The 14,195-nt window shown below is 50.6% G+C and overlaps 1 protein-coding gene across 1 annotated transcript; it reads left to right on the top strand.

The window, feature by feature from the left end:
* Window positions 1-3,066: 3,066 nt before the first annotated feature.
* Window positions 3,067-12,894, top strand: F2 (coagulation factor II, thrombin). The gene is made up of 14 exons (XM_065686687.1): window positions 3,067-3,181; window positions 4,092-4,255; window positions 5,225-5,249; window positions 5,456-5,506; window positions 5,948-6,053; window positions 6,137-6,267; window positions 7,566-7,862; window positions 8,203-8,316; window positions 9,260-9,386; window positions 9,871-10,038; window positions 10,356-10,529; window positions 10,695-10,873; window positions 12,113-12,183; window positions 12,603-12,894. The coding sequence occupies exons 1-14, from the start codon at window positions 3,103-3,105 to the stop codon at window positions 12,744-12,746; spliced, it is 1,830 nt and encodes a 609-aa protein (XP_065542759.1). The 5' UTR covers window positions 3,067-3,102; the 3' UTR covers window positions 12,747-12,894.
* Window positions 12,895-14,195: the final 1,301 nt, after the last annotated feature.

The raw sequence follows: 14,195 nt of genomic DNA, 5'->3' as shown, positions 1-14,195 counted from the left end.
AAGGCTTCAATGTGAAGAGCCAGCATCTGTAATTACCAACATAGAATCATAGCCAGAAAGGGCTGGGAAACATCCCAGGATGTAGTGAAAATCTCCAATTATAAAGCAAAGCCAATGTAAAGAAATAGGTGAAACGTAAGTGATGGATGTAACCTTGAGTAATCTTGGGCTAAAAGGTTGCAGCAGTTACAGTTAGCAACCTAATGGCCCTGGCAGGCGGTTTGTTCCGTTTCACAGACGGAAAGAAGAACAGCAACTGGAAAAGAAGCAGCCAGAGATAGTGATGGCATGGTTGGTCTCAGTAAGGCTTTTTTGCAAGTGCATAAGGAACACAAGGATTGTAGAGCCAAAACAGAAGTAACATTAAAGGAACACGGAGGATATTCAGACCTGCCTGATAACCAGGCTTAACTGCTGTGTTCTGCTGTTGCTCAAAGTTAACCTTACACAGTGCATGATACCATAGAAGGTGCTGACACCTTTGAAGGAAAGACAAGAAGGAATGAATGAAAACAGAAGTGACTGAGAATATTGGCAGTTCCTATGAAGGGAAATACTCTGGTGATCTGTGTAACGAGATGAGAAGGTGCAGGCCAGTGCTGCACATGCCACTTGGCCACAGGATGAACTTAGCGGCTAAGCCTAACTGGGGAACCTATATCCTTTATCTGAGAGTGAAACTGCGTATTCATATGTGCACATCCTTTTGATTGACATCAGAAATGACAGATATAGTTGTTTACTTCCAAGAAAAGGCTATAAAAACCTTTAGGACCCTGACACTGGTGAACTGCAGCACAAACACGACCAGTTCAGTGTGGCATGGGATGATGCTGTATTACTTGGTGTTCCCAGCATCTGAAGGGTTTAACCTTATCTCATGCTATCCCATACCCCAATTTGCCTTCAGGAATTATCCCCAACAAACTGTGTTTTAGTCAATGCTTTACAGAGTCTGGGTGCCTTTCTTACTGGGATCCACAATGAACATACCTCCAAAGCACAGCAGCATCTGTCTCTCATCACTACAGCTGGGGAGACAGCAGCAGTCTTCCTGCAGTGGGATTTCTTCCCTGCATTCACACCCATAGGGGCCTGCTCAATTACAGAATCACAGAATGGTTTGGGTTGGAAGGGACCTTAAAGCTCATCCAGTTCCAACCCCCTGCCACAGGCAGGGACACCTTCCACTAGAGCAGGGTGCTCCAAGCCCCTGTGTCCAACCTGGCCTTGAGCACTGCCAGGGATGGGGCAGCCACAGCTTCTCTGGGCACCCTGTGCCAGCGCCTCAGCACCCTCACAGGGAAGAGCTTCTTCTCAATGTCTAATCTCAATCTCCCCTCTGTCAGGTTAAAGCCATTCCCCCTTGTCCTGTTATTCTTCTAGCCCTTTAGGCACTGGAGCTGCTCTAAGGTCTCCCCTTAAGGAGCCTTCCCTTCTCCAGGCTGAACCAGCTCAGCTCTCTCAGCCTGGCTCCAGGGCAGAGGTGCTGATACCTACTGGAAAGCAGCCCTGAGGTCACTTGCCCCAGCTCCAATGTGAGCCCATACCCAGATTATCACATAGAGAGTAAAGAACCTCCCCATCAGCTCAGCAGGACCCTCCACTGCCACATGGGCTCACACAGATGCGGGGCCCTTTGTGCCTCCTCCCGCAGGCGCGGTGGTGGCTGCTGTGTGCGATGGCAGCAGCTCTGCTTTCACCTGTCCTCCAACCCCTGCCTGTGCCCTCCTACACACTGCCCCTCCTGCGAAGCAGCACGGAGTGCTTCTAGGGTTGTGCTCAATCCCGTGCTCCTCCACCCAAGCCACGTCCATCCAGGGCCATTCCTAACGGTGCCTCTCCAAACCCCAGGGGTGCGTGTGCACGAGGAGACACTTAACGGAGGGAGGGAGGAAGCCCCTGGAGCTGCTCTTTGTACCAGTGGCCACAGAGTCATTCCTCAGCCATCCTAATGCTAATATTTGCACTCCTTCCATGGAGACAAACATTACAGCCGGATCCGCTGCACAGAGGCAGAGCACGGGACATGCTCCCTGTGGGCAGAAAGCACTTCGGTGCCATGTGGCAGCCCCTGGGGCTCCCCCCCATCCTGGTGGCTCCTCACTCTGCCAACTGCCTGCTTGATGCAGGAGCTACTGGAGCTTTCCCAGCTCTGGAAGCCCGGTTCTTGACTCAGTAGCTGATGACATCCCAGCTATTCCTGCCTCCCTGTTCCTGGAAGCCCTCGTTTTCCTGGCTGGCTTTGGGTGTGCTCATCAGAGCTTCGGTTTCCTTTTGGACGGACTTTTGTGTGTTCCGCCGGGGTGGGAGCACAAACTTGATGCTGCTTCACCCTCCTCCACCCCGCTGGGAATTGTTAACGCAGTGGGAAGTTTGCACTGCAGTGGCACTGCTGACCTAATGGGAGGAAAATTCCACCTGGGCTGCCTCAGGCACCCCAGTTCTGCTGCTTGGCGTGGGTGATGGAGAAGGGGAAGGCTTAAATGTGTGTTCTGGTGCTGTAACAGCCGGGACTGAGCTTGCTGATAACTGCAGGGAGAAAAGACAAGTTGGGGGGGGGGGGGAAGTGAGGTGGGGCTTGCAGCTAAAACCGGAAGGATTGGGAATGGCTCAGGAGCAATCCAACTCTTGCTGCGTGTGAGGGTACCAAAGTACAGCCCCTGAGAAGAGGCAGTGGCAGGGACCCGAGCCCATGATGTGCCAAGAGCTGCATGGACCCAAGTGGCACCAAGGGAAGAGGTGCGAGCTCCTCGGGATGGGACCTCTGGCAGAGACCTCTCTGTGCCAGCCCGAGTTCTCCCTGTGCCAAGCCCGTCCCCTCACTCCTCGTGCCACCTTCCCTGTTAGGAAACGGGATGCTACCTGTGGTCCTATGGGCATCCAGAGACGTTTGAATTGTCTTCCACCAATTAAGAAAACGAAGATGCCCTGAAAGGAGGGAGAGATGCCAAGAGAGGAGGGATAAGAGGTCCCTCTGTCCCTGACACACCACGACCTCTGGAGTGCTGTTTCTCCATTCTGGTTCAATATTAACCCAGCGGGGCTGTGACTCTGCTGATCCTGCTCCCTTTGCATTCCCCCACAGCAGGGCTGTGCAGCATGGCACACCACACAGCCAGCGTCCTCAGGGGCCTGCTCTTGTCCAGCCTTCTGCACCTCACACTGAGCCAGGCTGGAGGTAAGACGCGACGGCACGGGGACAAGGACGGTACCAGTGGGGGACAGGAGAAAGGAGGCTGGGTTATTTCTATCCAGGAGCCGAGCCAGTGACACGTTTTCTTGATAGGGCAGAAGGACCTTGTAAAGAGCTGAAGTTGGGAGTGAGAGGATGCTAAGAGCAGAGTGGGCACAGGGCTTTCCTGCAGGGGAGGATGCAGCAGCATCCAGCAGCTGATGACAGCAGCTCAGCAGATGTTGCGGATCACTTGGGAGATGGTGAGGAAGGGGAATGTGGCTCAGACCAGGATCACATGCAACACAGTTATGGGCCCTTCTGGGATACAGCTCCTCAGTTAACCCGGGTGGCTGCAATTCTGCATTGCCCCCAGAGCTCTACCTTATCTAGACTTTGGGTCATACGCAACATGCTGCCTTTGTGCTCACTGCTGCTTTCCTCTTATCAGCACCTCAAATCCATCTATCTTAATACGAGGTTAGGTCCTCTCTGACCCACTGCTGTGTGTGGGAAGAGCTGTCTACAGATCTCAGATCAGGGTCTCTGACCATGAAGATGGAACCAAGCTGTGCCTATTGCACTGGTCTGAGGCTGGCAAGACAAATGCAGTGGCTGGCAGGGAGCAGTAGCAGGCTCCAAGCAAACAAACCTCGACCCAACTGTAGCTGAGCAGAGCAGCTTTGCTGAGGATAGCAGAGGGATCCTGTCACCTGTGCTGCCCAAGTGATGTGAGCCCTGGCACGCAGAGCACAGAGAGCCCGCTCTGATTGCATAGACCTGACAGGGCTCCCATCTCTCTGTGTGTAGCACTGCGGGAGGCTGTGGGGCCATCGCATCCTCTGCCTGCGGAAGGGAGGGTAAGCGGCCCCCCGGGTGCGAGCCCCGCTTTGACTGCAGTGTTCTGACCCGGTAGTTTTCCTGGAAAAGGGGCAGGCGCTGTCCGTGCTCAAGCGCCCGCGTCGCGCCAACAAGGGCTTCCTGGAGGAGATGCTCAAGGGGAACCTGGAGCGGGAGTGCCTGGAGGAGAGCTGCAGCTACGAGGAGGCGTTTGAGGCCCTGGAGTCCACGGTTCAGACGGTACGCCTGCGGCTTCCCGGGGAACAGGCCCCGGCTCATCCCGGCGGTGGGAGACCGGCGGCTCGCACAGCGGCTGGGGCTGCAGGGCTCAGAGCTGGGGACCCGGGATGAGGCCAACGCGTGCGCCCCGGGAACGCTCGGGCGTTCTAAGGGAGTTTCGCTCCTGCAGCCACTGCAGGGAATGCGGCTCAAAGCTCAGGCTCCTTTCCCCCCCTCTCTCATGTACGCATGCAGCGGTAGGGCCTTCGCATGCGTCCTCAGTTGCATCTTCCACTGCTTCGGATGGCGCTGCACATGTTTGAGCTGCCGCAGTCCCAGATGCTCACGGAAGAGCTGGCTTAGGTGCCAAACACTGAGTGAAGGGGCCTCGCCGTCCTTTGAGCTGAAGCTTTTGCAGCATCCTTCCCTTGTCCTGGCTTCCAGACTCACTGACTCTGCTGGATTTGTTCTGCACCCGTCTGGGATTTGCTCCCATTCCCAAGGCTGAATTCTGCACCCAAGAACACAACAGTAAACAGATAGACAGGAGCCTGAGCCAGCAGGATACAACCTCTGTGGGGTATTTCTACAGCAATCACCCCCAGGCTGCTCAGCAGAGACATAGCTCCAAGAGCTGAGCAATGCCTGCCTATGATCTGTCTGTGCCCTTACACATTCTGGGTTCAGCTCCTTGTACTCCTGCCCTGGAACCCAGGTTCTGCTTCCTCTGCAGGCTGATGGAGGGTGCAGCATCTTTGGTCTGTTTAGAAACAACAGTATTGATTATCGAGTCTGATGAGTGGCAATGATGTGGTTTTATAGTGGATTGTTTTGCTGTGTTGGACTCTGTAGTAACTGGTATCCACAGAGCTAGGTTAGTCTGGTCCCTGTGTTGTGATGGGGCAATGCAAACCCGCTAAGTAAGGGCTGATGTTTCCCCTCTCTGCACTTAAATACATGATTTTTATTGATTTTCTTTTCTTTTTGCAGGAGGTATTTTGGACAAAATACCAAGGTGAGTCACTTCAAGTCCCGCAGGTGCTCTGCTATCCCTTAGGATACGCTGTCCATCCTGGAGAGATGGCTCCCCACCCTCTCGCAAGAGCTCGCTTTCCAGGACGAAGCACTTGTGTTTTGTCCCCGGCTGATGAACTGGCTCAAACCAGGATGTTCGTTTGGATTCCTTTTATATAATGTGTTCATTTCCTCTTATTTTCCTAGTGTGTCAGGGCCTGGGACGGTCCAGGGCAGTTCTGGATGCTTGTCTAGAAGGTAAGAAACTCATGTTAACATCGGCTCCCAGATACAGCGAGTGCCAGGAACTTGCTTCCTGCAGAGCTTGCAAGGATAAAGCCGTAATCTAACATTGGTGAAGCCATTGATTAGAAAGAAAAGTAGGAAGAGGGAAGTCTGCAATTCCTTCCTTCCTCTGTATTTCCCTACTAACCACTTCCCAAACATAGGGTAGGTACCTTTCTCCTTGTGATACAGTTCCCAAGGCAACCTCTCAACAGGGCTCTGACCTGCTCCCACAGGCAAAGCAAAGCACAGAGCCTCAGGGCGATGCTCTTCCTACCCCATGCAGAGAATGCCTGTGCGTGTGCAGGCTCCTGCAGCAGCAGTTAAAGGGAATTGCAGGATGCTGACTCTGACCTTGACAAACAGCATCCACTTCCACCGGCCCTGGCTCACCCTGTGTTGGGGTTTTGACAGGTAACTGCTCTCTTGGGCTGGGCCACAACTACAAGGGAACCATCAGCTACACCAAGTCAGGGATTGAATGTCAAGTGTGGACAAGCAAATATCCACATATACCAAAGTAAGTTCATCTCCCATGCACCCCTAAAGGGTGCTCCAGGGTGTCCTTGCTTCCTTCCTGGCCTAACCAGCCTTTTCTCACAGATTTAATGCCACCATTTATCCCAACCTCATTGAGAACTACTGCAGGAACCCAGACAACCACTCAGAAGGGCCGTGGTGCTACACCCGCGACCCAACGGTGGAACGGGAGGAGTGTCCCATCCCAGTGTGTGGTGAGTCTCAGCTCCACATCCCAGCAAGCCCTCCTCTGGCAGGGAACACTGCGCTGAGGCTGGCACTAACTGTGCCAGGAAGGATCTTTCTGAAGAGCTGCATCTTAAACAATAAGAGAGGGGAGAAGGTTCCCCCATAGGCGCACTGAACAGGATGGAGAACCATCCCTGCACTTAGCACCTTCTCATCGCTCCACCCTCCAGGGCTGCCTCCCCTGGGGCTTTGCCTCAGAACTGGTAGAAAGCAGGGAACCTTCTCACAGCAGAAGTTTCTCTTCCAAGAAAGCAATAAGACAAAACTCACTGAAGGCAACAACTGCAAGTGAAAGCCAGAGCCGTCACAAGCATTGTGACCACAGGGTGTTGTGAAGCTTGAAAACCATTGCCATTGCCCTGGTCTGCAATGGGGGAACTGGAAACAGACAGTGCTCTGCTTTGGAGTGATCAGGCATCTGTATTATCTCTGCTCTCTAGTTAGCTCCTGACTGACTCCTTGCTGTTACACTTACACACGCATGGATACGGCAGGAAAAGCCTTGCATGGCTGTGGCAGGCCTGTGCTTTTGTGCACAGCTCCTTTGCAATCATGTTGACATGAGTCAACCTCACGCAGAAGCGGCCTCACCGATTCAGGTGAATGCGACTTGCTCAGTGGCTGTTGTGCTCCAGGGGGAGCAGGAAGAGGGTCTCCCTTCATATGGGGATGCCCCTAGGGCACAAGTAGAGCGTGATGCTGCAGAACAGGTAATCTGGTACCCACTGAGGAAATGCTGCTTAGAGCTTACAGCCATTAAGACACTTGCAAGAAGTGGCGTGGAAAGCCTGGCAGGAACGTTTCCTCTCTTATCTTTAGATATAGAAGTATTGGTGAAAGTTAAATCCGCTGCTTTCATAGCTCATCACAGTAAAAGCCTCACCCGAATACGGACTAGGTACACATTTGAGTAAAAGGCATTGAAGGCTTTAACACAGCAACATTATGCTGCTTGGGCACCCCATCCCTTGAGCTGCTTCTCAAAGATACCCCAGAAAGGAACACAATATTGCCCTTCACAGCTTAGTGGCAAACAGAAACGTGATGAGTAGTGCCAGCCTCAACTTACCCCATTGAAGGAATCTCCTCCGACATTGCAGTATTGGAGAGGGCCACCACATGCATGGAGCATGGTGAGAACTCCCAAACATACCGGGACACCCCATGGAACTCCAGGCCCCAGTAAAGGGGCTCCAATGCTGTTTGCTAGCAGTACTTCTGAGTACAAAGCCACGGCTTAAATCCCAGCTCTCTGTCTTTCCAGGTGAGGAAAGGACGACGGTTGAATTTACTCCACGGGTCACACCAGCAGCTCCACTGGAGCCCTGCGAAGAAGAGAAAGGGATGCATTACACTGGGACCCTCTCAGTCACTGTGTCTGGAGCCAAGTGCCTGCCGTGGAACTCTGAGAAAGCCAAAGAGGTGCTCCAAGGAAAACACATCGACCCAGAGGTGAAGCTGCTGGAGAACTACTGCCGGAACCCAGATGGAGATGATGAGGGGGTCTGGTGTGTCACAGATGAACCACCCAACTTTGAATATTGTGACCTGCGCTACTGCGGTGAGGAGCCTGCATTGGTTTGGGTAGGCACAGGCAACCAACAGCAGTACTTGTGGCCAGGGTGAAATGTGTGGCCTCGAGGCATAGACAAGGAAGCCCTGTATGTCCAAATACAACACGTACTAACCTGCTGTACCTGTATAGAGCTGTTACACCTCTCATGTGTTCACTTCTCCCTGGTGGGTTTCAGCTCTTCTTCTTTCCAACGGTGGGCAAAGAAGGAGCATTAAAAAGAGCAGACCCACTGTGCACAGAAGGAAACATTTACATTGCAAACTGCATTGTGCATCATGGAAGCTGTAACTAGGCCTTTTACCATGTTGGTCTTTGTCTCTCTCAGACAGCTCGCTGGAGGATGAGTACGAACAGTCAGAGGGAATCTCCGGCCGTACCACCCTTCCTCAAGAGTTCAAAACCTTCTTTGATGATAAAACATTCGGTTCAGGAGAAGCAGGTGAGCAAATGAGCAAATGGTCAATGAGAAAACGAGCATGAGGCGGCTTCGGTGTGTGCTTGCAGCCCAGAAAGCCAACTGTATCCTGGGCTGCATCAAAAGGAGCGTGACCAGCAGGTCGAAGGAGGTCATCCTGCCCCTCTACTCTGCTCTTGTGAGACCTCACCTGGAGTGTTGTGTGCAGCTCTGGTGTCCTCAACATAAAAAGGACATGGAACTGCTGGAACAAGTCCAGAGGAGGCCACGAGGATGATCAGGGGACTGGAGCACCTCCCGTATGAAGACAGGCTGAGGAAGTTGGGGCTGTTCAGCCTGGAGAAGAGAAGGCTGCGTGGGGACCTCAGAGCAGCCTTCCAGTACCTGAAGGGGGCCTATAAGGATGCTGGGGAGGGACTCTTCGTCAGGGACTGTAGTGATAGGACAACGGGTAATGGGTTCAAACTTAAACAGGAAGTTTAGATTGGATATAAGGAAGAAGTTCTTTCCTGTAAGGGTGGTGAGGCACTGGAATGGGTTGCCCAGGGAAGTTGTGAATGCTCCATCCCTGGCAGTGTTCAAGGCCAGGTTGGACAGAGCCTTGTGTGGGATGGTTTAGTGTGAGGTGTCCCTGCCCATGGCAGGGGGGTTGGAACTGGATGATCTTGAGGTCCTTTCCTACCCAAACTATTCTGTGATTCTATAAAAGCTCCAGATACAGCATCACTGTTTGTAGAAAGGCTGCAGCGCCTTCCCGCAGGGCAGTCACTCTTTCTCAGTGACACCAGCTTGCCAAGTGCTGTCAAACTGAGGGACCCGCAGAAGTCAATCTCCAGGTACAACACCATGGAGCTAATGATTGCCTCCTTCCCAGGCTCTTCCAGCTTAGCATGCTGACCACAAGCAGCGCTCTCCCCTGGGAATCAGGGTGATAACAAAGGCAGGTGACCTGGGGTTTTGTTTCCAGACTGTGGCACTCGTCCTTTATTTGAGAAGAAAAAGGTAACGGACAAAAGTGAGAAGGAGCTGCTGGACTCTTACATTGGAGGCAGAGTTGTCCATGGGGACGATGCAGAAGTTGGCAGCTCTCCTTGGTAAGCCTTATCCTGCCATGCTCTTCCATAGGGAATGGTGTCTCACTTCCCTTCAAGTGGGGGAAATAAAAGGGCTCTCCCTTAGCATGCAGGCATTATGGTTCCTAATCAAAGCTCCTCCAAGTGGTTGACAGGGCACTACTAAAACAGCTGGATGGAAACTCTCTTCTTCGGCCAAGTGCACCTCCACCTGGGACAGCAAGAGTGCTGGTGGGCTTCATCCTCAGCTCTTCCTCCTTGCAGCTTTGCTCCTGCAGAGAGGATGAGAAACCCCTCTGGGTGAAGGAAATGGGGTTAATGGCCCTCTCCACAGAGCACACAGGTCCAGGGAAGCTTTTCCTAGAGCACCTAGGCAGTTCTGTCAGTACAGCACAGTGCTCTTCCCTGCTCACTGCCAGTTCTGCTCTTCCTGCATGACGCTAGGACACACTCAGCCATCCACAGCTGTAGTCCTGCTAAGTCTTCCTCCTTCCTTGTCTCTCAGGCAGGTGATGCTCTACAAAAAGAGTCCTCAAGAGCTGCTGTGTGGTGCCAGCCTCATCAGTGACAGCTGGGTTTTGACTGCTGCTCACTGTCTGTACTATCCCCCCTGGGACAAGAACCTGACCACAAACGACATCTTGGTGCGGATTGGCAAGCACGTGAGAGCAAAGTAAGAGCCTGGATGAAGTGAGAGGGATCTAGGCTTCCCCTTAGAGTAATGAGCTGCAGGGAGGTCGGCCTATCAGTCCAGTATCTAACACACATATCCCATGTCACATGCCTGTCAATAGCGGGATATAATGGAGCTGCCATTTGCTGCTCTTGCTGATTCCAAAGGCTGAAAGGGAGGGCAGAAGCATGCCAAGCCTGAAGGGGTGCTCTGGTGTAACTGTCTAAGAGGGTACAGAGCACCTGAGAGTATCATGAACCCCAGGAGAGTCTCACTTGCTACTGTACAGCGAGTTCTTTCCTTCATGGCCGTTTCAGGTATGAAAAGAATATAGAGAAGATTGCTCTGTTGGATAAAATCATCATCCATCCCAAGTACAACTGGAAAGAGAACATGGACCGAGACATTGCACTTATGCACTTGAAGAGACCCATCATCTTCAGTGACTACATCCATCCTGTCTGCCTGCCTTCCAAAGAGGTTGTGCAGAGGTGAGGAGACTGTCCCACAGGCCTAAAACTGAAGGCTACAAAAGCTTACTTCGGGCCTTCAAAGCAGACCTACAAAGATGCATTATTTGGGCTATTTGCACCAAGAGAACCAGGCAGGAGAAAGCTGTTCGATGCATTTGATTATACCCCCGCTTCCTTCCCCAGGCTGATGCTGGCGGGTTACAAAGGGCGAGTAACCGGCTGGGGAAACCTGAAAGAAACATGGGCCACCAGCCCCAGCAACCTGCCCACAGTTCTGCAGCAGCTCAACCTGCCCGTCGTGGACCAGGAAATCTGCAGGGCATCCACCAAAGTGAAAGTCACTGACAACATGTTCTGTGCAGGTAAGTAGCACTGGAGACAGTAGATTATAGACATGTATATATATAATACTGATAGATTAGTTAGGCATGTGTGGAAAACCTAATTCCTCATGTTCTGTTAAATTCCTGTCTAATAAATTTGAGCAGGTACACATCTATACTCATAACTTGGGAAAGAATATTTCTTCTCCATGTCACATGCTATTTTATGGACCCTTTACAGCTCTGTCCTTTCTCTTCCAAGCTAAGCAGCATTGATTTAATCTTTCCTACTACAGAAGGCTTTCTGAACTTCCGATAGTCTCTGTACTGCCTTAAGGCTCTTCTGGCACTATCCCTTTTGGAGAGAGAATAGAAGTGATCCCAGAATTCAAGACACAGAGACTATGGATTTACCAGCACCAGCTTAATACTTTCCGCTGTGTTCTTCATTTGCCTGTAGGAACTGAAACAGCCTGCACAAATCTGCCGTGATTGAGTTTGTGCTCTTGCATCTAGTAGGATGTGATTGCTTGAGTTAGGATGGAAGCCAATTTCCTACCGACAATACACTGTTCTTATGGTTTCTTTTTCTAGACCAGGTTGGACGGGGCTTGGAGCGAGCTGCTCTAGTGGAAGGTGTCCCTGCCCGTGGCAGGGGTTGGAACTGGATGAGCTTTAAGGTCCTTTTCAACCCAGAGCACTCCAGAATTCCATGATAGACAGCATTCTTAAGAGACAGCACACAGCAGAAAAGGGGAGATACAGGTGATGGGAAAATGAAGAGATACCATCTAGTCCATCAGGAATTAAAGTGAAATCCCTTGCCTCTTCCTAGCAAGTCTGTAGGAAGGCAGCTGGGGAAGAGAAAGAGCAGAAAGTGGAAGTGAGGATGGCAATGTGTCTCCATAGTAAATACAACAAAAGAACAGGGTACATCGAGTACTACACACACAGAAGTTTGTAAGACAAGAGAAAGGCACAGTAGCTCAAGCTGCAGCTACTGAACATGGTGGCAATCGACACCAACAGCAATTCTCATGAAAGAAAACAGGACTGAGAGCACAGAGGGAAGCACAGGGTGGATTCAGGAATGCTGCAGCCAGCAGCAGTTATGTGATTTACACACAATATCAAACACAAAACAGCTTCCTAAATTTCAGTGCAGTAGTTAGCATGAGAGTAACCTCTTGGCTCTCAGCAGAGATGCAGCAATACTTCAAGGAAGAGATGGCCAACACCAGCCTGCAGTCAAATGTCCAACTTCCTTCCTGCCTGCAGGTTACAGTCCTGAAGACACAAAGAGAGGAGATGCCTGTGAAGGGGACAGTGGGGGACCTTTTGTCATGAAGGTATGTTCAACCGGTCTGAGCTCGTAAAACACACGGAGGTAGGTTTGTGCTATTCCGAACTTCTGTAATAGTCTAAAAAAGCAACAGCAAAGGTGGAAACTGCTGGAGTGGCTCAAGCAAACCCATCTCATGCTCAAGGTGGGCAACCGAGATGAACCCTGCAGTCCAGCCCCACTTCTGTACTGAAGTTCTGAGCCACGCAAGGTCTCAGAACTGAGATCAGCTGCAAACACACACAAGGGATGGCAAATGCTCACTTAAGAGGTTCAAGAGTAAAGTTACTCCAACAAGCTGGTGTCTAGTAAATGACAGTCTGAATTCCAAGCCACTTTCCATCACCAAACAGGCTGGGGCATATGCAATGCCTAAACCTCAAAGTATCTTGCTCCTTGTGCCAATCCCATTTTTCTTTGCTTTAGAACCCAGATGACAACCGTTGGTACCAAGTGGGAATAGTTTCATGGGGAGAAGGCTGTGACCGAGATGGCAAATACGGATTTTATACCCATGTATTCCGCCTGAAGAAGTGGATGCGAAAAGTCATTGAAAAACACGGGGGATAAAAGCATTAACCTTACTTGTTCCTGGTTTTGCTACAATGCTCCACTTCCTACAACAGAAGCATAGAAGATCCTGAAATAGAACAGTAACATCCTTACAACTCAAAGTATTGTCTCTTGAAAATAAAAGTTCCCAAAACCATCATCTTAATTCTGTTCATGCTGAGTTTAGTTGCACTAAATGGCACTAAACCATTCCAGCAGCACAGAGAGAATGGAAGTGATTGCACTGGTGATTACTGGTTGTGCTTCAAACAACTCCTCCTCCCTCCCATCAGCTATTGCTATCAACAGATTTTAGACCTTGGATGACAGCCTTAAGCCACTTGCAGTAAGCACAATCCTGCCCACAGGCCCTGTCCATTTCTGCCCTTCAACTCATTTTCTGTTCTAGAACCAGAGTCAAGAATGCACTGGTGATAGTCACCTACAGTAACTGTGGCATTACATAAAGCACCAATACTAGTGTCAAAAGGAAAGCAACTAGAACCTGTTTTGAGGGCAGACCTTGTTCTCAGCTACAACAGCAGACAATACCAGCACCACTGTTCATAAGGTTAGCACCTTAAGAACTTAAAGCTGCCAGCTGTATACAGTTCATCCAACAGAAGAACATGGGCCTCCATACATTCAGTGGCATTTCCATTACTTCCATACTGTATAGCAGTAACTTTCTACATAACAGGTGGTGCTGGGTCCTCAAAGTGCATTTTCCACCCGCAATGCAAGATTCAGAAGGAAACAATTCATGCACATTGTCCAAGGGCCTCCAATGGAAGCATCCTGCACTATACCCACTTGGTTGCCTTATAAAGCCTGTTCAGGGATCACTCCCAAAAGCTTTAGCTCTTTCATTAACTTCCTTTAGCAGCAATGTGTGCCACTGAAGACCCAGCAGTAAATACATATTTTTGAGTAGCCAATTTGTTCAGCCCAATTTTCTCTTACAGTAATGATGAGACTGCAGAAACTGTCTTTGCTCCCTATGACACCATAATCCTAAGCTTGTTCACAGCACTAGCAAGTCACAGAAACAGGCAACAGTGAAACTTCAGTGTGATTCACATTAAAGTGTATTAAGCAGCAGAGTGACTGTGTTTAAAAAGCGAGAGATATCCATCTGAAATAAGTTGGATATAAACGAAGTTATCCAACAGTTACTATCACGCCACCTCCCTGAAGGTGGCTCATTTAAGAACCAACTTGAACACAACCCGATTTGATTGCCCAAAGCAAGCATAAAACCAACCTCTCCAATACATCCGAAGAGAGAAACCTCACGAGCTCCAGTTCCACAACTGTTTAAACCATCAACAACCAGGCACCGAAAATGTTTATCCCTCCTAATGTTTAGCCTTACCCTTTCGACTGCTACCTAATCACCTGTGAGAAACTGCGCATCTGAGAGGGCAAGCAGGAGCATACAGTTTCTGGAGTAAGGCACTGGAATGC

Source organism: Lathamus discolor, chromosome 6, assembly GCF_037157495.1.
Source record: "Lathamus discolor isolate bLatDis1 chromosome 6, bLatDis1.hap1, whole genome shotgun sequence".
Lineage (NCBI taxonomy): Eukaryota > Metazoa > Chordata > Aves > Psittaciformes > Psittacidae > Lathamus > Lathamus discolor.
This window is presented reverse-complemented; position numbering and strand designations above follow the sequence as displayed.